Below are 25,699 nucleotides of genomic sequence, written 5' to 3' on the forward strand. Positions count from 1 at the left end.
CCGATTTGTTGACTGTCAATGAACAATAAGAACATTCGTAGAATCCAAACTTTGTCTGAAATATTGTTCTAGCTAAGACATGCTTCAAATCGGTTTCAATGTGAGCTCATCCAATTTATATTACCTGCCAACCCTGAGAACAGTCGTATGTCCTTCTTTTCATATGAAATTGATGTTAGATTGCTTCTGACTGATGCCAAATTAAGATAAAATTGAGAATGGAAACGGGGAATGTGTAAAAGAGACAATAACCCGACCAAAGAGCAGAAAACAGCCCAAGGCCACCATCTTACTTTACATTGTTTTATCAATGGAAACTTTCTCAATTATCAATAGCAAAATAATATATATCCTGTTCTAAAACAGACTTTCAGATAGATGATGCCTTCACAAACTTGTTAATCACCAGCAGTGGCACTATCAATCGTGCAATATAACTAAATCTATTTTACAAATGATGTCCATTTCGAAAAGTCTTTTTCTTCAGTGGGTGCTCCTTTTCCCCTTTTTCAAACATTAATGTTTTTCTTATGGAAGGATTTTCTTTATTTTCTTCTGGGTGATGTTTTTAGATTTATGCTTTTTCAACTTTTGATTCTTCCCAATATCCAATATTTGGTATCTAATGCTTTTCAAAATGGGAATACCATAATGGTATGACTTATACATCAACGTTCAGCAAAACAAGTTTTTAATTTAAACTTCAATCAAAGACTATCCAATTTCTATCTCATATAAAAATGGTGTAGAATATGAACTTATATTATCTACAACTCAAACTTATTGAAAGCAAATTTTGGCTAAATATAAATAAGAAGATGTGGTATGAGTGCCAATTTGACAACTATCCATCCTAGTCACAATGTGTAAAAAATAAACAATTATAGGTCAAAGTACGGCCGTCGACAATGAGCCTTGGCTCACACCGAACAGCAAGATATAAAGGGCCACAAACAGACTAGTGTAAAACAATTCAAACAGAAAAACCAACGGTTTAATCTATGAAAAAAACGAGAAACGAGAAACACTTCTGAACCACACCAACAAACGACAACCACTGAACAACAGGCTTCTGACTGTATGTCTCACTCAATATCTTAGGTTGTAGTTCAATGAAAGCTTTTTTACTTGGCAGACCAACAGCGAAAGCAGTTCTAGTAACCATTCGACTCTGAATAAAAAACTTTTGTCTATTCTTTCTTCTATGAAAGGGAATGATTTTGAATTTGGTCTGTACCTTGATAATGTTTAATTGTTGCTTGTAAGCAATTATTACATCAGCAGTTCAACCACTACCTGTTTGCCAAAAGTTTGAATTTTTGTCAAACTTTTCTTGGCTTTTATGGAAGGGAATGATCAATTATGCTTTCGAACATGTGTTCACAAACAAATGCACGCAGCGATGCAGGCCCAGGCCCAGACCCAGAATTGGTCTTGTTCTTATCATGGAGGTAATATTACTTCCATGTTCTTATAAAGATACTGGCCATAGACATTTTAAGAAAAATAATAAAAAGGCTAAAACTGACAGTTTTAAAGCAGATCAATAATGACTAACGAAACTATCTTATGACTTTACAAAGGGGGAAGATATCAAGGGGGCATTCAAAAAGAGAATCTGACAATGCATTGGCGAAAAACAAAAGACATCTTAACAAAGACAAATAATACACAGATAACTAAAGACTAAGTAAAAAAGAGAAACTAACAATGCATTGGCGAAAAACAAAAGACAACTTAACAAAGACAAATAATACACAGATAACTAAAGACTAAGTCAAAAAGAGAAACTGACAATGCATTGGCGAAAAACAAAAGACAACTTAACAAAGACAAATAATACACAGATAACTAAAGACTAAGTCAAAAAGAGAAACTGACAATGCATTGGCGAAAAATAAAAGACAACTTAACAAAGACAAATAATACACAAATAACTAAAGACTAAGTCAAAAAGAGAAACTGACAATGCATTGGCGAAAAACAAAAGACAACTTAACAAAGACAAATAATACACAGATAACTAAAGACTAAGTCAAAAAGAGAAACTGACAATGCATTGGCGAAAAAACAAAAGACAACTTAACAAAGACAAATAATACACAGATAACTAAAAGACTAAGTCAAAAAGAGAAACTGACAATGCATTGGCGAAAAACAAAAGACAACTTAACAAGAAAAACAATACACAGATAACTAAAGACTAAGTACATTATTTTTTGTAACAAAAACTGGGGGTGATCTCAGGTGCACAGGAAGGGTAAAATTCAGCAGTCATGATGAAAGAGATTATGAGTATCAAATAAAATAGTTTGCAAATACACTTTTTTCCTCAAACTTTCACTTCCGACATTGAGGACTTTACTTTGACCTCTAAAGAAGCTTAAATAAAATCTGACCAGTTGGACAGCTTGATTTAATGAAAAAACTCAAAGATCAGATTTTTTACTGAACTGCAGTAGGAAGAGTCAAGTCACTGTAATACTGTTTAAATTATTCATCTATATGTCAGGATATGCAACTAAAAACTTATTGTGCAAAATATTGAAATGAATGTTAGTCTCTGAAGCAAGATTTTTTTATTGTCTCGCCTGCAACTTTCGTCGCAGTATGCGAGACATAGGTATTACTTTACGCGGTGGCGGCGGCGTAAACTATTTGTATAAAGCTTTATATTACAGAAGGTAGAAGACCTGGATGCTTCATACCTCGTATGCAGATACCTTATGTTACGAAGTTTCCGTCCGTCATATGCCCATTGTCCTTGACCTCATTTTCATGGTTCAGTGACTGCTTGAAAAGAAATTACTGTTTTTTGCCATGTGAATTTCTCACTTATTATGAGTAATATGATAACTATATTTGGTATATGGGTTTCTTGCAACGTCTACATATGATGTGTCCGTCATACAGGGTTAACCTGACCTCGACCTCAATTCATGGATCATTGATCAAGGTTAAAAGTTACGTGATTAGGTCCATTTCTCTGATACTTCAAGCAGCAGGTCAACTATATGTGGTGTATGGAATGATTGTAAGGGGTACATATCAGACTGGCAGGTTTCATCTGACCTTTACCTCTTTTTCATGGTTCATTGGTCATTGTTAATTTTTTGTTTTGGTCTGTTTTTAATCAATGGGTCACCTATATTTGGTGTATGGAATAATTGTTAGGTGTACATGTCTGTGTGACAGTTTTTATCTGACCTTGACCTCATTGTCATGGATTTTTAAGAATGTTAAGTTTATGTGATACTTGTAGTAAAACCTTTAAGACTTTCAACATAAAATCAATGGTCAGTAAAACAGGCATTTCAGCGTGTGCACTCTTGTTATTAATTGTTTTTGGCTTTTAACTAGCTTTCAGTAACTGTGAGTACTCTCAAATCGTAAATAAATTGTTAATTTGACCTGTTGATACAATTTGTAATGTATTTTTGTTATTTAATGTTTCCTTATTTAGTGTTATATCTCGTCTCACTATTTTTAATATATACCACCTTTGATCAGTGTTTAGTATGACGATAAATTTTCACTTTTGTTCTCGTACAAGAAACAACAAAATTAATCATTTTGTAAAAATTATTTCGTACTCCATGTATACCTTACAACAAAATTATTTTTATTTACCTGTTAACGTTATTTTATTTGGCGGCATTTTGTCCAAGGTTATGGTTGTCTTTCTGATATTGTTTTACATCTAACCCCCTTGTTTTATTAATTTTGTATTTACATTGTGTCATAGATCAAATTTATTTGTTCAGTGTATGTTCACTTGTTTTTTTTAATATGTCTTTTGATTGAGTTAAGCCATTTCAATTGATATTTTATAGTGTGTCTTTCTATGTTGTGATGTTACACTATTGTTTCAGGTAGGGTGAAGGTTGGCGCCTATTAAAATGTTTAAACCTACTGCATTTGTTTGCACCTGTCCTAAGTCAGGAACCTGATGTTCAGTGGTTGTTGTATGTTGATGTGGTTCATAAGTGTTTCTCGTTTCTCGTTTTTTATATAGATTAGACCTTTGGTTTTCCTGTTTGAATGGTTTTACACTAGTCATTTTTGGGGCCCTTTATAGATTCCTGTTCGGTGTGAGCCAAGGCTCCGTGTTGAAGGCCGTACTTTGAACTATAATGGTTTACTTTTACAAATTGTGACTTGGATGGAGAGTTGTCTCATTGGCACTCATACCACATCTTCTTAAATCTAATAAGAAAATTATAGATCAATAATAAATAATGCCATCAGCATTTTTTTTTATGATAAACCTGGACTTGGTTGAGTGTAATAACTTTTTTGTCCTTGTGTCTAGTACTTTGTGCTAGAAACATTTACACCATAAACTTCTTTCACTTTAATACACTCACTGTCTTGGCTGAACCATGACAGCTAAATCAGACTTAAAGAATCATTGTTTTTATGTCTGATAACAGATTTTAAACATAAGAAAGTTTCAAAAAGAAACCCTATATTTCAGGACTTCAATGGATTTGAACAGGCTCGATCATAACTGGTTATACATCTCTGTTTCTACTTCTATGAATAATTGATTACTTAAGATTCATTTTTAACCAATTTTATTTCAATTTGTTTGTATCAAAATTATTCAAACTTAAAAATTAAAATAATCAACAGCAATAAATAAAATGCATTACAATAATTTATATCAACATCTACTGATTTTTAGAAAGGCATTATAAGCAATAAATGCTATATTTCTTAAAACACAGACTGAAGGTAATTAATAAAGTGGATTTCATTCTTTTATTTCATAATTATAAATTGTTCAATTTATATTTCATAAATTGAATATAAATGGCACTCATTCCTCTCCATCAGCTGAGAAGAGTTTCTTGCAAGTTGTCAACAATAGACACATACAAAGATTGCTAATGGAGATCACTTGCATATCATACTTCTATGCTCACTGGTTGGATTTCATTAGAATCAGGTCCAAAGATTACAGAAAAAATGCAAAGCAAACCGAGTTTATAATGAAGAATAGGAATTTTTTGTATAACCTTTCAAATACTTATAACAAATCATGCTGCTCCCTATTTAGGAACTGTTTAGAAAGAATACAATATATGTTTAGTTGAACATACATATATCAGTAAAATGCCCAGGAGGAGTTGGGGTTTGGGGCCTGCAGCCTAATTGCCTGGAATCCATATGAAAGGTGAGGTTTACTTAGTTCATACACTGTCAACACTGTGTTCATGACTTCAAAAATGCCATTACATTATCACAAAATGTTCATGTTAAAAAACAGAAGTCATGAATCCCTCAAGGCATACTGGAAGGATTTCATACAAATATAATTTTCACAATAATGTTTAAGAGAAAGACTTAACAAATGCTAATAAACAGGAATAAAATTCACACTTAAATTATGCAAGTATCTGTCAACTGGAATAAAACACAAACTTAATCTGAAAGATATCCTTATACACTTATGTACAAAAAATGAGTTTCAGAGCTGGTTTTAAAAAATAGTCATTTTTTTTTTAATTTTCCAAGTCCGAAGTTTACTTAAGAAAGTCAATCAACCCCAACAAAATACATATCTTTCTGTATGTGATCATGATACACTAAATGTTCAAAAATTAGCTCTCCAAAAATAACTAAGCAAGTCTGTAACAATTGTTTGAGTTAAGTACACGACATAAGTAGTTGCAACCTATAAACTGTTTACACATATACCTCATGTAATTCCATAGTTATTCTGAAAATAAAAAATAAACATTTCTCGTTGCTACCAGTTCCAAAACTTTTTTATGGCCATAGTGCTCAAAAGAAATAAATTTGGCATGTACATCACAGAGAACTGTTCTGCCATACTTTATTTCCAATAGTTTGGCCATTCTATTGATTTATAATGGTCAAGATAGGCAATAATAAAGAAACAATCAGCAGGTCCTGCAATGAAATTTTCAACAATTTAGTTCTAACAAAGTCAGCTGTTCTCATGAAAAATATTTTTTTTCTCATGTAGCACCAGAGAAGTTACACTTGCCATGTACTATCCTTTCAAAAGCTTCTTTTTTCCCAAATATTTGTAATAACAATTCTTCATGCACATGTTTGTCTTTGTCCTGCAGCATCCATGATGTTTTGAGCGAAATTACCACCTCGTGACGAAACAAAGTTCTCATAACTGAAAAAAAAGAAAGAAAAAAAAACAATTACATTTATTTTATTTCTTTTTAAATAAACTTCATGTCATTTCTAATATGCTGGATAGATATCTCATTGGCAACCATTATTTTATATTATCCATTTTACTTTCAAATGTATCTGCACAACAACATTAAATCTACAATAAAATATGTTTAAATACATTATCATTCCTAATACATCTCTTAAATACCAATACATTTCTATCAATAAAAAAATCCTTACATCAATAAAATGTTTATTTACTAACAATTCTTTTTAAAAAAATAAAATCTAAGTAAAAGATTTTTAAATAATTTGTTCAGTGGCATAAATATATCTGAGTGTTAGTTCTAATGAAGCATAAAAATTAAACCCATTTAAAATTTTATCTTCTTTCTATAAATGCTTCCAGACTAAGAATTTGACATTGCTTTTTTCCAAGATGTTTTTTATTCAGTTCCCTCAATAAAACAGTTGGATTTGTTTATTTAGACCAGAAGTAATCTTTTTTAATAATTCTTCAATTTTTTGGTCAATCAAACATTTTTTAAGCATTTCTATTGTTAAATTGACCTCTCTTCGACATCCCTCTTCACAAATTACAACCGACTAATTCCACATTGTCATCTGATGTTGAATTTTGTTGTTTTCACAACAGATTAAGTCAATGGTATATTGTGTTAGGACAATGAAAGGCGACACAGAAAATGACATCAAATTAGATTTCATTCTTTGAGATGACACTTAACTCACAGGCATCATTGTTCTCTGATGAATGGTTTTGGCAGAACAGATGAACTCAGGATATTGTTTAACATATTATACCATCGGAATATGAAGAAATTTGTATGATTATATTATGTTTTCAGACTTTTTCTTTTTTCGGTTTTGTCTAACCATAATTTGTTTGGTGGCATCATTATAATGCTCCGTCAGTCTTTTATATTTATTCTATTTTCTTTTTTCCTATGTTCAATTACAGAAAATTTATAATACTAGGTACTTCTAATGTTATTTCAAAACAACACTGATTTTATCAAGATTTGAGTACACATTATTTTCACATAATGTTCAAGAATATATGAATAAGGAGATGTTCTGGGTTTATTTTTTAAAGAACAACAATCAGTGTTTATAATTTTTATTTCTATGGAATTTATCACATACCGGGTACATACTTTAAAGTATCTAAATGTTAAAAAAATAATTTCATTGTAAGTATAAGAAATCGTAATGTTCTCTGAAATCCCTCTTCTCATAGCTTTGACAGTGATTTGTTACTGTTCAAAAAAAGTACGCAGAATTTCATAAATCAATCAATGTACAGGTGTATATGTTATTTGTTACTGTGACAATAAGTAGTGCGAAAGTACATCTTAAATTGGTATAACACCCATCAAATAAGAAACTTTATAAAAAATAAAAAGTTATTTGTCCAAATAAAAGAGGATAAATTTGACATCCATGTCACAAGTACAGGTTATGAAAAACTAACAACTAAACATGCTATTAAAATTCAATTAAATATTCATTGCAAAATAGGCTTTAGACCATACACAAGCAAAAATTAATTTCATTTTTGACATTCTGCATAAAAATCAATTGTTTTGAATAGCAAACTGCATATTTCCTTCACCATGCAACACCCAAAGTCTCCTGTTACTCAAAAAGAACATCTCAAATTATAGTTTATCACAAAATCCTTATTCAGTGTATCTTCCCTTGCTTTTGTTATTCTTTTGAATACTATTACAATGAAGTAACAGAAAAATTTGTTTGGTCATTAACTACTTAAATAAAAGTTGACAAAGCTTATTTCGATAAATTTTTTCTGGCTGCCTTTCTATATAACAAGGCAAACATTGGCGAGGTCTTGCAATTGGTAACCAGTAATCAGAGAAACACACCGGCTTTATTTAATTTTTGGCTTAACAAAGCCCTGTTGTGATTTTGAATTCAACGTCTATTGTATAACATTGAATGCAAGCGTTTTAGCATTTGTTTGGCGATGCTTGCTATCAATAGAAATTTGCAGTTAATTTTTGACTCTATTTGACATCCCTATTCAACATCACTCCAGGGTGTCAATATTTACCAAAAGCTAATCAAAAGAACTGAATTAAATTCTTTTGTGTTCATTTTTTCAAATAAGTTTAGTCAAAATATAAACCTATTCATCGTGGAATACACATTGATATTACAGAAAATTAGCCCTATTTGTGAAATTTATCCATTCAAGCTAATCAGATATAAATCTTTAGAAAGAATAAAATTCGCATTGTTAGCTTTGGTGATCAAATAGAATTCTACCAATTTTGACAAATTGATTTTTTAAATGAGTATTACAAATCTTTTATATTTATCAATGGTTTGTGAAATGCATCACTCCAACTTTATAATTAGTTTCAATAGTGATTATGTCAAGTCAAATTGAGTATCTGTTTTGGTGGAAAAAAATAACCCTTAATTTCACAACTGGAAACCGGCTGATCAAAAGAGTCTCCAACAAGTTTGTTAATGTAAGCTATTTTAGAATACAAGAAATTTCTGAGGAATACATGTTTTGTAACTTCAAAATGATAAAGATACAAAGGTTTATTTGAAGATAAATGTTTCATTATTCACTCTTTCCAAATTATTTCTTAAATTTATGGACATGATGTGAAAGCATGACATTCTTAAAAGTACATGTAATCTTTAAAGCATGTTTTAGTTTTTTTTTTTCAAATTTAGTCAACATATACAGATTGCTAATATAAGTGTTTATGTGAAACCTCTATGTAAAGGAGTCTGCAACAGTGGCACTGAAAAGAAATATTTAAGACACACGTGTATTTCACAGAAAGTTTTGAAGTATTTAAAATTTGTTGCCAAAAAAAAACAGCAAGATATTGAATTAATCATGAATAACAGATATGTTGTGTATAGAATTTTCTGAATTTTGATTGATTGATTGTTGGGATTTCTTGCCACTTTCAGCACTATTGGATATATCGTGGCTGTCAGTTTTAACTGAGTGATGAAACCAGAGTGCCCACAGACCTTTTTTTACATTAGATTTGTAAAAATATTTGCTTATGAAACAACCACAATTGCAAGAAATATTCACAAAACGTGGCAATTTTCACAGAAAGCTTTAAAGTTTAGAATTTTCTGAATTTGAAACTAGTATTATAACAAAACCAGATATTTTAATACTAGATTTGTATCAAAATATGATGCTGACAATATGAAACTTTAGATAATTACTGATTCAGCAGTTATTGATATAAAACAACAGGATTTTATAAAAATATTTAAAAGAGGACAATCGGTAAGTACAGAACAATCAGAACAGTCAATACATAAACTAAATTTATCTCTCAAAATAATAATACAAAAAAAAAATCTAAAAAAAGAAGAAGAGGACAGTTAAAATATAACAGAATGAAGTTGAGAAAGTGCCAGTGAAACATCAACCAAAAATTAAAATGCTAATGAGAAACAATCTTGAAAAGCCAGTAAGAAACTGCATTATAAAAACAAAAGATGACATCCTAAAACCAATATTTTCTAGAAAATTTCAGTCTTATACAGCTGCCATGACTAAACTTTGATATCTAATACAAGTCTCCATCTCCATTATGGACACTATCTAGACACAATAAGATGCATGATCCAACTGATATCATCTGAAACCCATAGTTTCTTGAATTTCTACATATAACACCTGTAATCTTCACCTTGAATTAGTGTAACTTAAAATTCAAAAGCCGATTTCCTCTTCTCAAGAGGCTTTGCAAATCCAAATTTGGTAAAGATCAAATTTGCTCCTCAAAACACAATCTCTGGAAATTGAAATTATATACCATGACAGACAGCATTCATCATTTCATAAACATAATTGGATTTATACACTAAGAACAGAAAACTACAGAATGGTTTGTAAAAGAAAACAATTACAAACTGGCATAAACTGACAATTATTGTACTGACAAAATATGGCAAAAATGTATTGTACTGACTTGTCAGAGTCAAGACATTAGGAAAGCTGTAATTGACTACTTATTTAAAATGATAGACATCTGCTAGAAGAAGAATCATAATGGCAACTGCTGACCACAAACTGTTGACAACTAACTACAAAGATGGTGACAACAAATAAATCCTAACCACATAATAGTGCAAGCAGACATTTGTTGGCCACAAATTGATGACTGCAGAATGTTGGCAAATATTGAAGATCAGACAACAGACAAAAGGTGACTATGGGATAATAACAATAAATGGGGAATGTGTCCATGGGACACAGATGATGCCCCCGCTTGCATATCTAATAAAGGTATAAAGGGATATAACTAAAGAACGGTATAAGTGACGCTACCCTAATTTGTACTTGATCTGAGTTTTGTGGTAATAAGTATTGTGTATAAGTTTCATAACATTTGGTTGAGGCAAACTAAAGTTAGAGAACGGAAACGAAAAATTCAGCAATTTTTATGCTTATAAAGGGGCATAACTCAAGAACAGTAAAAGTGACACCACCCAATTTCAAACTTGATTTGTATTCTGTAATGATAAGCATTGTGTATAAGTTTCATAACATTTGGTTGAGGCAAACAAAAGTTAGAGAACGGAAACGAAAAATTCAGCAATTTTTATGCTTATAAAGGGGCATTACTCAAGAACAGTAAAAGTGACACCACCCAATTTCAAACTTGATCTGTATTATGTGGTTATAAGCATTGTGTATAAGTTTCATAATATTTGGTTGAGGCAAACTAAAGTTAGAGAACGGAAACGAAAAATTCAGCAATTTTTATGTTTATAAAGGGGCAAAACTCAAGAACGGTATAAGTGACGCCACCCAATTTCAAACTTGATCTGTATTATGTGGTAATAAGCATTGTGTATAAGTTTCATAACATTTGGTAGAGGCAAACTAAAGTAAGAGAACGGAAACGAAAAATTCAGCAATTTTTATGTTTATAAAGGGGCATAACTCAAGAACGGTATAAGAGACGCCACCCATTTTCAAACTCGATCTGTGTTTTGTGGTAATAAGCATTGTGTATAAGTTTCATAACATTTGGAAGAGGCAAACTAAAGTTAGAGAACGGAAACCAGCTTTGGGACGGACGGACGTACGGACGTACAGACGGACAAGGGTAAAACTTAATGCTCCCTCCGCTGCGGCGGGGGCATAAAAAAACAAAAATTGACTACTGATGATTGACATCAGATATATGTAAAACATTAAATGGTGATGAATCCATTAATCAACAATTGAGTTGTGACAATAGTCATATGAAAATAAGAAGAAGTGATAAGATTGCCAGTGAAGAGATCAAATGACATAAAAGGTTAGCAACTACAGGTCACAGTACTGCCTCCATCAAATGAATGGTAACAATGAATTTCCTGGTGACAATTGCTTCAGGTCAACCATTGAATTGTGACAACAGCCATATATGTCAACTAATGAATGGTGGCAACAAAAAGATCAACAACAATGATGAAGTTGTTGATGCTGATTATGACCAAAGAATCCCAAATATTGACTACTAAATGGATACAAAAGGACAGAAGATGATTATGGATAGTGATGAGAAACTATTGACAATATAGTGATTTAGTGGTACTGTTCCAAGTTATGAGACAGAACTGAAGGGTTCATGCAAATAATAATCAACTTACACCGAACCACAGGCTATGTGTCTCTTAACAACAGACAAAAGTGAGGAATACAATGCTGACAACATTTGACAACACAGAAGGTAACAAAACACAAATGTTATCAATTAAATTAATTGGAAGAACAATCAGCATGCAAAACATTTGAATTTTCCACAATTAAGCAGAGTTCACAAACAGAAGTTTCATATATGATACTTTGTGATTATATTTTTCTATCCTTGTATTATTCAAATTTTGATCTAACAAAGTCATAAAATCTTTCAAAATATTTTTGTTTGCTATGGTTCATAAAAGATTATTGAAATTTAAATGAAGTATTAGAGTATTCATTTTAAGAAACCATATGCAAAGGGAGAAAACTAGATTTTCTCATCTACACAACTAACAGCTTACAGTGCAAAGGGACATAACTAGTGTTTTCTCTGCTTTGTCTAAAATGTAATTCTTGAAAGTCTTTTTACTACAATTCTAAAGGGTAAATCAGATATATATTCAATTTTGACAGTTCATTAGTAAATTGTAATTTTCAATTTCTTGGACAGATCAAATCTTTATACTTTGTGATAGAGAAAAGGTAAATAAATCTTTTAAATACTTTAAAATTGAAAATATTTTAGGAAATAAATATATCTATGAATGTGAGATGTTTGCAAAGTTCAATGTATAAACAACCAAAATATTTGGGCTCTTAAATTACAAAAAAAATAAAAATTCTTTAATCAATAAAAATATGAAAGTTTTAACAGCTTTTAAATTTTAGTCATTATAATATAAGTGTATGAACATAGATATTAGGTCTCTCTTTCACAGGAATTGACAAGTCTTGTCTTGATCATCAGTTTCAGTCTTTCTTCCTTTTACATGATATTTCAACCTCTCTCCTCAAAGATTGTATGTACTGGATGTATTTCCTCTGAACTAGTACACATTTTTGTTTAGGGGCCAGCTGAAGCCCGCCTCTGGGTGTGGGATTTTCTCACTGTATTGAAGACCCATTGGTGGCCTTGGGCTGTTTTCTGCTCTTTGGTCAGATTGTTGTCTCTTTGACACATAACCCATTTCCATTCTCAATTTTATTACTTAACTTTAACATTGCTTCTACTTACATCTGTCTGTATCGCTCTTCAACAAGGACCAGGTGCCTTGTTTTATTTTACCAATTTCAAACATTTATTTTTTGTATTTTGACCCATTCTTTAATCTTAAGGTACTAATGGTCTTATATTTTCTTATATAGGACTTATATAGGTCATCTTTCCCTATTCTAATTGTTTTAACATTTGCCAAAAGAACTGAAAACAAACTTATTTTCCTAAGGCGATTTATTTTCGTGACTTCGTGAGTAGAAGAAAACATGATATATAAATAGTCAAGAAAATTTCAAACCTAGAAATTTTCCTTAATATCTAAAACCTTAACAATGTTCTAAAATCTTAAAAATAAATTGTTGGGAAGTCAGCTAATATGTACTAAACGTGATATAAAGTATTCACGAAAATAATTTGCTTTACAGTATATGGCTACTGATTTGATACCTTCTTGTATAGTACACTTGCTGTTTCAATCATTTAAATATAGAGCTTTTCACTTACATATGTTGATATTTACTTACATATATTGATATTCACTTTAATATGATGGTATTTACATACATATGTTGTTATTTATTTACATATGTTGGTATTTTCTGATATATGTTGGTATTTACTTTAATCTGTTGGTATTTTCAGAAATATGTTGGTATTTACTTACATATTTTGGTATTTAAGTCTCTCTTCAGCAGGAACTGAGGGTCTTGTCTTATCTAGAGCTTTCTTTATATCATCCTGTGATATCAGTATAGCTTGACCTTTGGAGGTGGCCACAGGTGAAAACAGACTTTCAGCAGTTGTTACTTTTTCTGTATTTTTGTGGACCTTCAATCTGTTTCTAATCTGCTGCACCTGAAATTTTTACACCAATACATAAGTCACAAAACTATTGAAATACTTTCCCATAATACTGCCAATGTATTATGAAGTAATAAAATATTACTAAAAAGCATTACAGGCTTAGCTTTTATTCACTAATACTTTCTCTAAAAATAAATGAATGTTTTTAAGTAATGACAGAGATAGGAGGATCAAGTATCAAACTTCATCCACCCAATCAATAATAAAACAGGCCCTGGTTTTGAGAGCAGTAAATATCTCATGTAAAATGTGTTCCAATTTGCACCAAAAAAAATAATCCCTCTTGATAAATGAAGAATATATCCATGTAAGTAATCCTTTGCAGTTTTTACTGATATTAATAAAAAGGTAACCTGTTGGGTTAAAAGATCATCCATTTCTTCTGATAATTCTGTAGCACCTTCATTCAGATTCTTCATGTAAATGAAGTCAGATTTAAACTGTTTCTGTTCTCGTTCCAATTCGGCTGCTTTTGCTAGAAACCCATAACTACTGCTTCTTCTTCGTGTTCTAAGATAACTAGGGCTCTTTTGAGGTGAAAAGTCCAAATTATCTCTCTTTGCTTGTCCTGTCACATGATGAATGGCTTCTAACTGAGCGTTATAGAGAAGTGCTTTGAAATCAGCACCAGTAAAGTTTTCACATTGCTCTGCAAAATTGTCCAAATCTACATCAAATCCCAATGTTATTTTCCTTGTTAAGGCTTTAAGTATGGCTTTCCTTTCATTCTACAAAAGTAAAGTTTACAATTAACAAATTTGTGCACCTTGTTTGAAAATTTGTTGTACCAATAATTATTGAATAAATGTGTAATGTGTCCATGGGACACAGATGATGCCCCCGCTTGCATATCATATAAAGATATAAAGGGACATAACTGAAGAACGGTAAAAGTGAAGCTACCCAAATTTGTACTTGTTCTGAGTTTTGTGGTAATAAGCATTGTGTATAAGTTTCATACAATTCTGTTGAGGCAAATTAAAGTTAGAGGAAACGAAAAATTCATCAATTTTTATGTTTATAAAGGAGCATAACTCAAGAACAATATAAGTGACACCAACCGATTTCAAACTTGATCTGTATAAAGCGGTAATAAGCATTGTGTAAAAGTTTCATAACATTTGGTTGAGGCAAACTAAAGTTAGAGAACAGAAACGAAAAATTAAGCAATTTTTATGTTTATAAAGGGGCATAACTCAAGAACCATTATCATGACGGCACCCAATTTCAAATTTGATCTATGTTTGTGGTAATAAGCATTGTGTATAAGTTTCATAACATTTGGTTGAGGCAAACTAAAGTTAGAGAACGGAAACCAACTTTGGGACGTATGGACGTATGGACGGACGTACAGATGTACAGATGGACAAGGGTAAAACTTAATGCCCATAATAATAAAATACCTCACTGATAAATTTGTTAAAATCACCACTTTTTTAAGGTGTACTTAGATGCATAATTACCATATAGAAAACAGTAAAAAATGTATTTATCATTCTATATTTTTGTTGTATTTTTATTGTTTTCCTACAACTTCTTGTTAGACAGTCATATTCTGAACACTCAAATATAAATCAAGGCAAATTAAACTGAACCAATTACTTTGTTTTTCATGTATCTGAGATTTTTATGTCAACATACTTTCAGAAAGCTTGGTGTGCAGTTGCAACTTCTAAATATATTTACTTTTGATTTAAAATATTACCAATATTTAAATAGAAAACTCTACAAATTTTAAGGTAATAGAATTGTTAAAGTTCATTTTCTTACAAGGTCTGGTAAGTTACAACGTAAACATTTATCTAATCTGCCAGGTCTGAGAAGAGCTGGATCTATAAGGTCTGGCCGACTGGTGGCAGCTAAAACATACACACCTATAAACAGAAAACAGAAAATAAAATATTTGTGTTTAAACTAGAGTTGATATCTACTTATTTTTTAAACAAAGGGTGTTTTTACTAATATATTTGTTTAGCTTTCTGTGGGGGTGTTCTGAAGGCTGTTGTCAGTCTTTTCATCATTTTCTGTTTTTCTGTTCTGATAAGTTTTTTTTAATTTTATTTATAGTTTTTTTATTGTCCCCCTTGTATTTCCTCCTTTTCCCCAACTCAATGTAAAATAATCTTTGTTTTATAATAATTATTTTTTCTTGTTACCTTGAAGTCCTTCCACACCATCTAATTGTGTCAGTAACTGGTTAACTACTCGATCTGTTACCCCTGTGTTGTCATGGCCACGTCTGAAAAATAGAAACTGATGTTACAAACCAGCATTCCAATTTATACCAAAATAATATTTAAGTGTTTGAAAAAAATACAAGTTTGTTTTATACATGAATGTTAATTATTTAAACAGGTTGATAATATAAATAAAATGCTCCGCAGGGCGCAGCTTGATACGACCGCAGAGGTCGAACCCTGAACAGTTGGGGCAAGTATGGACACAACATTCAAGCTTGATACAGCTCTGAATTTGGATTGTGATTAAATATTTGACGCAGCATAGGTTTCTGACACAGAATGAATGAGGTCTAAGAACTTAAAAATTTTAAATTGGACATTCACCTATTATGGTCCAATATCCAAAATCTAAATACATGGTTAGATTCAGCATATCAAAGAACCCCAAGAATTCAATTTTTGATGAAATCAAACAAAGATTAATTTTGGACCCTTTTGACCTCAATGTGGACAAAGTTGATAACGGGGCCCAAAAATCAAAAATCTAAATACATGGTTAGATTCAGCATATCAAAGAACCCCATATATTCAATTTTTGTTGAAATCAAACAAAGTTTAATTTTGGACCCCGATTTGGACCAACTTGAAAACTGGGCCCATAATCAAAAATCTAAATACATGTTTAGATTCAGCATATCAAAGAACCCCAATAATTCAATTTTTGATGAAATCAAACAAAGTTAAATTTTGGACCCTTTGGACCTCAATGTGGACCAATTTAAAAACGGGGCCCAAAATCCAAAAACTTAATACACGGTTAGATTCAGCATATTAAAGAACCCCAAGAATTCAAGAATAAAACCCCATTGAAATTGATCAAGAAATAAGCAATTTATACGAAGTATCTTCTTTTGCGCAATACTGTACAATTGACAATTTCTTGCTATTGCGCAATATTGTGCTATTGGATATTTCTTGCTATTGCGCAATACTGTGCAATTGAAGATTTCTTGCTATTGCGCAATACTGTGCAATTGAAGATTTCTTGCTATTGCGCAATACTGTGCAATTGAAGATTTCTTGCTATTGTGCAATACTGTGCAATTGAAAATTTCTTGCTATTGCACAATACTTATTATATAATAATTTACACATCCTGTTTGGTGTGTATCTCCTACCATATCATTATTATTTGCTTTTAAATATAAATCAGAACTAACCAACTTAAAATGGAAAATTTTAAAAGAAAAAAAAAAGGAAAAAAAGAAAAAAAAAGAAAGAAAAAAAATCCCCCCCCCCTAATTTTTTGAACCCCCTTATGATTCATCACCCCCAAACTCAATCCCAGCCTTCCCTTTGTGGTATGGTACCTTGCAGTACAATTTCAGAGAGATCCATACACTTGAACACAAGTTATTGTCTGGAAACTAGAAAAATGCTTATTTTTGGCCCCTTTTTGGCCCCCAATTCCTAAACGTTTCGGGCAATTACCCCCAAACTCAATTCCAGCTTTCCCTTTGTGATATGGAACCTTGTAGTACAATTTAAGAAATATCCAAACACTTACACACAAGTTATTGTCATGAAACTAGAAAAATGCTTGTTTTTTGCCCCTTTTTTGGCCCCTAATTCCTAAAATTTTGAGGCAATTACCCCCAAAATCAATTACAGCCTTCCCTTTGTGATATGGAATCTTGTGGTACAATGTCAGAGAGATCCATACACTTACACACAAGTTATTGTCTGGAAGTTACAAAAATGCTTATTTTTGGCCCCTTTTTGGCCCCTAATTCCTTAACTGTTGGTACCATAACCCCCAAAATCAATCCCAACCTTCCTTTCGTGGTATTGAACCTTATGGTAAAATTTCATGGAGATCCATTTACTTAAACTAAAGTTAGAGTGCGAAAACCAATGTGTCTTCGGACGACGACGCCAACGTCATACCAATATACGACCAAAAAATTTTTAATTTTTGCCGTCGTATAAAAATTGTAAGGGTTCCGCGGAACCCAGTGTCTCGCCTATTTTTGCTGTTAGTCGCAGGCTCAACAAAAATGGGGAAAAAATTATTAAAAATTTTTCCTCTAGATACTATCTTTTGATTGTAAGAAGTTCTGTTCAAGTTTGGTAAAAATCCAAGAAGGTTTATGAATCTAATAAATGTTTTAAAAACTTTAACTGCAGACTGTACGTAATGTTAACTGGAATAAAACTAAGTCCATCTATAAGTAATATACAGAAAAACAGGAAATAAATTTTTATAAAATTTCCTTCTAGATACTAGCTTTTGATCATAAAGAAGCTTCTGTCCAAGTGTGGTACAAATCCAGGATAGTTTAAGAAAGTTATTAAAGTTTTGAAAGCTTTAACCACAGAGTGAATGTAATGTTAACTGGCAGAAAAACTAAGTCCATTTATAAGTAAAATACGGATAAACAGGATTTTTTTTTTAACAAAATTTACTTTTGAATACTATCTTATGATCACAAACAAGCTTCTGTCCAAGTGTGGTACAAATCCAGGATAGTTTAAGAAAGTTATTAAAATTTCAAAAACTTTAACCACAGAGTGAATGTTATGTTAACTGGCAGAAAAACTAAGTCCATTTATGAGTAAAATACGGAAAAACAGGATTTTTTTTTTTTACAAAATTTTCTTCTGGATACTATCTTATGATCATAAACAAGCTTCTGTCCAAGTTTGGTTGAAATGCAGGATAGTTTAAGAAAGTTATTAAAATTTCAAAAACTTTAACCACAGGGTGAATATTTGTGGATGCCGCCGCCGCCGCCGACGGAATGTAGGATCACTATGTCTCGCTTTTGCAACAAAAGTCGCAGGCTCAACAATAAAATCAAAGCACTGTAAGCGAGTTAACAGTTAACCAAAAACCAAGGCAAACGTAATTATGAAAACTGTGGCAGTGATACTTCAATTTTTTTTTTAAGATTTGAAAGAACAAACATTAAACATTCGTATATATTGTACATTTATGTTTATTTAATGAATTGATTATTAAGACAAATTAATTAATACTTTATCAAGGTTTTCAAAAGCAACGCATATATCAATGTATATTTTTAATGTTGAGTCTGCAGTGGCACAAGTTCGCAATGATTGCAGTTGTTCTAGTTGGTAGTTAACCTTGGTACAAGTTGACTTTTAGTGGTACAAGTTGACATAGTACGAGTTTGTAATAGTATGAAGAGACTTGCTTCTCTGGAAGGAACACTGAGTTTGGGTTCTACAGTACAAAAGTTATGAGACACAAATCAGGCAAATGTTTACTACTACAGGGATCAAAGGTGAGGTCTGACTGACCTACCCATAGTAAATTTAAATGACCCCCAACTTCACCCCAAGTCCATGATATCACTCCATACCAAGTTTGGAATAAAATGACAGGTGATTATAAAACAGTTGGTGAAACATTCTTGGGCTTTACACTGCTTGAAAGATTTATATGTTTTCTTTAAAATGAGCCATAAATGAAAATTTGTATAGGCCCCGAAAAAATTCAATTAACCTAGACTCATTTTTTGCATCAATAAAATTTTATAATAAACAAGAAATAATTGTAACAGGATGCTGTTACGAGGTCTCCCAAACAAGGCTCCCATAATTCGTCATTCCCATGGTCGCCTGACATTGGGCAAAATCCAGTACACATTGGTTTGGTCTAGTAAAGTGATATGCATATGTGATGCCTAGGAGATTGGCCCTGTATGTCATTAATAAATATGGTTTAGGAGTGGGTATCTCAACCGTTTACAAGTTCTCAAACAGGAGGGGGTGGGGTGACTCCAGGGACTCCCCCTATATTTCATTTGATTTGTTATATTGTCCCATACATGAATATATATGGTTTAGGGGTGGGGATTTCGACCATTTACAAGTTCTCAAACAGGAGGGGTGGGGTGACCCCAGGGATTCCCCCTATATTTCATTTGATTTGTTATATTGTCCCATACATGAATATATATGGTTTAGGGGTGGGGATCTCGACCGTTTACAAGTTCTCAAACAGAAGGGGGTGGGTTGACACCGGGGACGCCCCCAAATTATTTTCATTTGATTTGTTTTATTGTCCCATACAAGTATATATATGGTTTAGGGGTGGGGATCGCGACCGTTTACAAGATAAAAGCACATTTTCAAATTGAAGGGGGGTGGGATGACCCCCAGGGACTCACCCTATATTTTATTTGATTTGTTTTATTGTCCTGTTCTCATTACTGAAGACCATGTGTGTCTATCACTTACTATAGTCGAGTAATAGTCATTTGAAAATTAAAAAAAATACAATCCCATAGGGTTCTACAGTAAACCCCTCCCTTCTTTAGGCCCCTCAAAATACCCCTAAATAGTCCCCAATGCACAAACGAAAGATTGATGGCTTCGCTAGACATGTTAGTCTTACATTTTATGAAACCTAAGTAAATCTGACAAGCAGTCCAAGTTGTCTTCTTAGACGGTCCGAGTGGACTCGGTCCGACATGTCTCTGGGACGAGTTGTCCCGCATTTTTTAAAACATCGACCAATCAGTTGATTACATCGATTTCCGGTTCTTTTTCATTCATAAAATAACAACAACCAATTGGCAAGGTCAGTGATAAATGGAATAATTTAATAAAAGAAAGGAATTTAAATGAGCATACATTTAACTGAAATCAATTGAATAATCACAATCTTCTTTAACTAAAAGAATATCATGATTAACAATACTTTCTTTTAATCGGGCTTTATATCATCAGAATCAAACGAACTTACGTTTCGTGTAAGTTAAAATTACCGCCAACTTAGACTACTATATATAACTTTCTTTCCTCTATTCTAGAGATTTGGTGTACATGAACAATATTCCTGCACATTTTGCCATTTGGGAAATATAAACGACTTGTAATTACAGATTTTCGGCGATGAAATATTTCATACAATTGTTCTTTGACATCTTAGCCAAAAGCACAGGGGATAATAAACTACGTACGGATTTCTATTGAGCACTATTTCCTATGTGCAACTTCATATATTATGGGTTGTTCGACGATCATTTAAGGTTATTCTTGTCATATTTTTTGTATTCCAGAATTAATAGTATGAAAAAAATGTCCAATTAGTTACAAATAACATATTAGCCTGCTAGATAATAACAATGGCACTTTTTTCAGCACTCTTTGGGAAGAACACAAATCTGGGGTGCTAGCATAAGGCAGCTTAACTGCCTAAAAAATCTTACCTGGGAGCTATTGAGTCGAATTCATCAAAGAAAAGTATGCATGGTTTGGCACTCTGGGCTCTGAAAAGTACATCATATAAACCTATAAATCAGTTTTTTCTTTTATTCAATCAATAAAAGAATGGTATCATGCTATTATTTCGGTTTCTCTATAAAATTTGTATTTTCCACAGTTTAAAATTTTGTTGTTTTTCAAATATGTAAAAATATGCCAATTTCTTTAAATAAAAAGTGAACTGTTATAGTTGACTGTAAAAGCTTAATAGAGTTTGTGGTTGTTAAACATGCTTACCCCTAATATCATCTTATCTTATATTGTGTGTATAATGTAACTATTTGGTCTACATTTTACATTTTGAACATGTGCTTGGTTGTTTTGATTAAACAATAAGTACCTAAGAAATGTATCTCTTACAGCCTGTTCACTAGCCCCTATGTATTTATTAAGCAGCTCTGGTCCCTGAAAACACAAATATAATCATGAAACATAGCATTTCTTAGATTTTCAATTAGGTCTGTGAAATGTAGTGAGTCTTGAACAAGAACAATGACCTATAAATATAACAATACTGATTGTATGTATAAAAATAGCTCAGTAATACAGGTAAGTTTTGGTCTATTGATTTAATCCAAAATCCTGAACATCATAATATAAAACAAAACGTGATGCTTCAAGTTAGAATTATTGTTACAAGATATAGTCTCTTTTACCTGAAAATAGCAACCTTACCTTAATGCTTATAAAATTGAGTCCACATTCTTTAGCTACAACTCCAGCTAGGAGTGTTTTGCCTGTTCCAGGTGCACCATATAACAGCAGACCTGACCTTAGTCTCAATGGACAATTGCTGAATAATTTAGGATACTAAAATATATAAAGTTATTTCTATTAGTTAAACAAGTAGGTACATTTTAGTTTGTTTACTTTGCATGCAACTTATGATCTTAAAGTCTCATATTTTAAGATTTCCAAACTTTTGGTTTTGAGCATTCCTGATGAAATAGATTCCAGAAACACACGAGGTGAGCATGGAAATCAGCATTATACTTTGTAAAATCAATTCTACACTCATAAAAATTGATGTCTAAAACTCAAGATAAACTTTTGTGTTGCAGATCAAGTTTTTCAATTCTTTCAAAACAAACCTTGCTCGGCCACTGTAATGTCTCTACTAGTATACTTCTTATATCCTCTAGACCTCCAACATCATCCCAACCTAGCTCCCCTGCTGTATGTAAAGATACATTCCTTATTGATGCAGGGGTGAACCCTTCTATTGCAGCTTTGAACTCATCAGTGTAGAGGGTTATTCCATTATCTGTATCTCCACCTTGTTAAACATGAAATAAACATCTGATAACTAATATAAAGTAATTTTTCAAAATATTGAGTCTTAAGATTGAGACACTTTCTTATTGTAGAACACTTTATTATAACCTCTAGATGCCTTTTGTAGCAAAATTAGTTACACATTGTTGAGGTACTATTATTTGTTCTCATTTTATGAGAACAACGAAACCATTACTTCCAGTATTCAATTTACAAAGAAATGTCAGTTGTTTTGATAGATACCAAAACCGTGCCATTATTTAACTTGAAACAGCTACTTTCTGTAACACAAACAAAATTTATTAAAGAAACCACAGTTGTTATTCTTATTCAACAAATGTTAATGAAAAAAAATATTAAATTACCATAACCATATTTTAACCAATGAGCATGCAATGCCCTGCTGACTAAGTTCATGAGGTCACTAGCTACATATCCTTCTGTACGACACTGTAACCAGTCAAGGTCAATCTTGTCCAAGGTGACTGGATTAATTACGGGTCGTGAATTAATAATGGAGGTAATAATCTTCCTTCTTCTTATCTACAACAATTTATGTTTTATTAGGATCTATATATATATAAATAAAAGAACAGAGTTCCAATGTCCCCCTCGTTGCACATATTTTATCTATCCAAGGTACAAGGGCAATAACTAAATAAAACACTTTTTTTTGTAGCGCTAACGAGGCCATTTTCCATAAATTATATATTTCCAAGGGGCATAACTCTTTTAAAAAAAGTCAATCCTCCACCATTATAAAACTTGTCTTAGATATTGCTGATATTAACCTATAGTATAAGTTTTATTAAAATCTGGCAAGAACTGTACCCATGAGAGCGCTAACAATTAAGACCATTTTCCATAAATTTAATATTTCCAAGGGGCATAACTCTTTTAAAAAAAGTTGATCGGCCACCATTATAAAACTTGTCCGAGATATTGCTGATATTAACTAATAGTATAAGTTTTATAAAAATCTGGTAAGAATTGTACCTGTGACAGCGCTAACGAGGCCATTGTCCATAAATTTAATATTTCCAAGGGGCATAACTCTTTTAAAAAAAGTCAATCGTCCACCATTATATAACTTGTCTGAGATATCACTGATATTAACCTATAGTATAAGTTTTATAAAAATCTGGCAAAAATTGTACCCGTGAGAGTGCTAACGAGGCCATTTCACATAAATTTAATATTTCCAAGGGGCATAACTCTTTTAAAAAAAGTCGAATGGCCACCATTATAAAACTTGTCCGAGATATTGCTGATATTAACCTATAGTACAAGTTTTATAAAAATCTAGCAAGAATTGTACCTGTGAGAGCGCTAACAAGACAGGACAGACAGATGGATGGACGCCTGGTATTTCCATGTCCCCGCAACGCATTACGCAGGGGACAATAAAAAGATATGGTATGATTGCCAATGAAACAACCCTCCACCAGAGACCAAATGAGATAGAGGTCTCTGTAAGACCTTCAATAATGAGCAAAACCAGTATTTTTCAAGTTACAATTTGACAGATTTATACATTTTTACATTTATTAAGACATCTGCCATTTACTTTTTACTTTTAAAGTCATTTTAATGCTCTTTTATGTAATGTAGTTACTGAATAAGGTAAATTCATTATTATTAAAATGCAAAAAATAACTCAACTTATTTGTAATATGTCTTGATAATTCAGAAAACTTAACAAATGTAGTCTCCTAGGACCCTAAATCACTCACCTGGTAAAGTATGCTATATTGATATTCATTGCCTGACAACTTTTTGCAATCAAAACACATTTTTTCCAGAAACACATTATACATTTTCAAATATATAGCTTTTTGAGTGTTTTTATTTGACATCAAGGTCAATAACTTTTGCAAGGACACAATTCATGGTTTCATATAGACTGGCATTTTTGTAGATCAATGGTCGATGTCTACAGATGCCAAGTCATGGTATCTGAAGCAGATGTTAGATGAACTATAGCTACAAAAGCAGACCAACATCAAAATACTTATAGAACCATTGAACCTGCCCAAATTAATCACTTGTATTACACCATGCTTTAACCTGAAATATGGAGTAGGATTTGATTTCATTGTACAATTCATTGCAGTAAATCTATATCTCATAAATTGTGTATTGGGCTATTTTTTCACTTCATGTTTTGTTTGGGGTTTGAGGATTAGAAGGTCTCTGAAGGGGCAGTAAAATATAAGCTATTTTCATTTTTCATAATTTACAGCCTTGTAAATGCATATACATGGACAGTGCAATGTTTGTGAAGAGCAAATTTTGGGGTAAATCCTACAACCAACATAGTTAAAATTAGACAAATTTAAAATTCCTATTGTACAGTCATTTGTGTTTTTGTATGCCTAAAACATATATATGCTATGTAATGTTGTTACAAATTTTCAAATGATTTTGAGTCAAATACATGTACATATAAAATTTGCTATTATTGTATTCATATCAATGAACAAATATAAAACATGCATTCAATGGATTAACATTAAATGTTACCTTATCTGGTGGATTAATGGCAAGAGTGGTCTGTACAAAATGAGTTCCTCTAGAGTTCACCAATAAGGAATTGACAGAAGTTCTAGCAACCGTGGTGGCAATCACAGCAATTCTTGTCCCATCACAGATTTCTCTCCTTAGTAAATCCCTTAATACTGTAATGCAATAAGACATTAAACATTAAATGGTCTAAATATCTTTTAAATTTTACAATCCAACTTGTTCTTATTGTCTAAGTACCTGAATTTACACCATCTATCTGGATTAAATTTGTATTCAACTTGTAATGTACAATGCATTACTAAATACGATAATTTAAGCCCTCATCAGTGGAATAATGCAATGAAGATGTTGCCCTGCTGATATCTCAATCAATCTTTTTGGTCAATGGGCCAAATACAAAATAAAGATGTATTGGACCAGTTAAAAAAGGCTCAATGGGCCAAATACAAAATAAAGATGTATTGGACCAGTAAAAAAAGGCTCAATGGGCCAAATACAAAATAAAGATGTATTGGACCAGTAAAAAAATAAGTATACAATACAGCTGTGTCTGTATTTATAAATTCTTTGGGTCTTAGCACAAATTCAGAAGAATTCAGCTAGAAAATAACTTATATAATATTATAATACTTATTT

At 31.9% G+C, this 25,699-nt stretch overlaps 1 protein-coding gene across 1 annotated transcript in view; it reads right to left on the reverse strand.

The window, feature by feature from the left end:
* Window positions 1-4,560: 4,560 nt before the first annotated feature.
* Window positions 4,561-25,699, reverse strand: part of LOC127738393 (peroxisome biogenesis factor 1-like) — a 39,496-nt gene continuing 18,357 nt past the window's right edge. Inside the window, exons 10-20 of the mRNA XM_052249627.1 lie at window positions 25,061-25,215; window positions 22,903-23,080; window positions 22,354-22,538; window positions 21,938-22,072; window positions 21,603-21,667; window positions 21,208-21,267; window positions 15,944-16,026; window positions 15,558-15,661; window positions 14,141-14,515; window positions 13,588-13,778; window positions 4,561-6,157 (exon numbers count right to left, since the gene is read on the reverse strand). Coding sequence (XP_052105587.1) covers window positions 6,073-6,157; window positions 13,588-13,778; window positions 14,141-14,515; window positions 15,558-15,661; window positions 15,944-16,026; window positions 21,208-21,267; window positions 21,603-21,667; window positions 21,938-22,072; window positions 22,354-22,538; window positions 22,903-23,080; window positions 25,061-25,215 — 1,616 coding nt within the window. The 3' untranslated portion in view covers window positions 4,561-6,072. The remainder of the gene's footprint in view (window positions 6,158-13,587; window positions 13,779-14,140; window positions 14,516-15,557; window positions 15,662-15,943; window positions 16,027-21,207; window positions 21,268-21,602; window positions 21,668-21,937; window positions 22,073-22,353; window positions 22,539-22,902; window positions 23,081-25,060; window positions 25,216-25,699) is intronic.

This window comes from Mytilus californianus, unplaced genomic scaffold, assembly GCF_021869535.1.
Source record: "Mytilus californianus isolate M0D057914Y unplaced genomic scaffold, xbMytCali1.0.p SCAF_4, whole genome shotgun sequence".
NCBI lineage: Eukaryota > Metazoa > Mollusca > Bivalvia > Mytilida > Mytilidae > Mytilus > Mytilus californianus.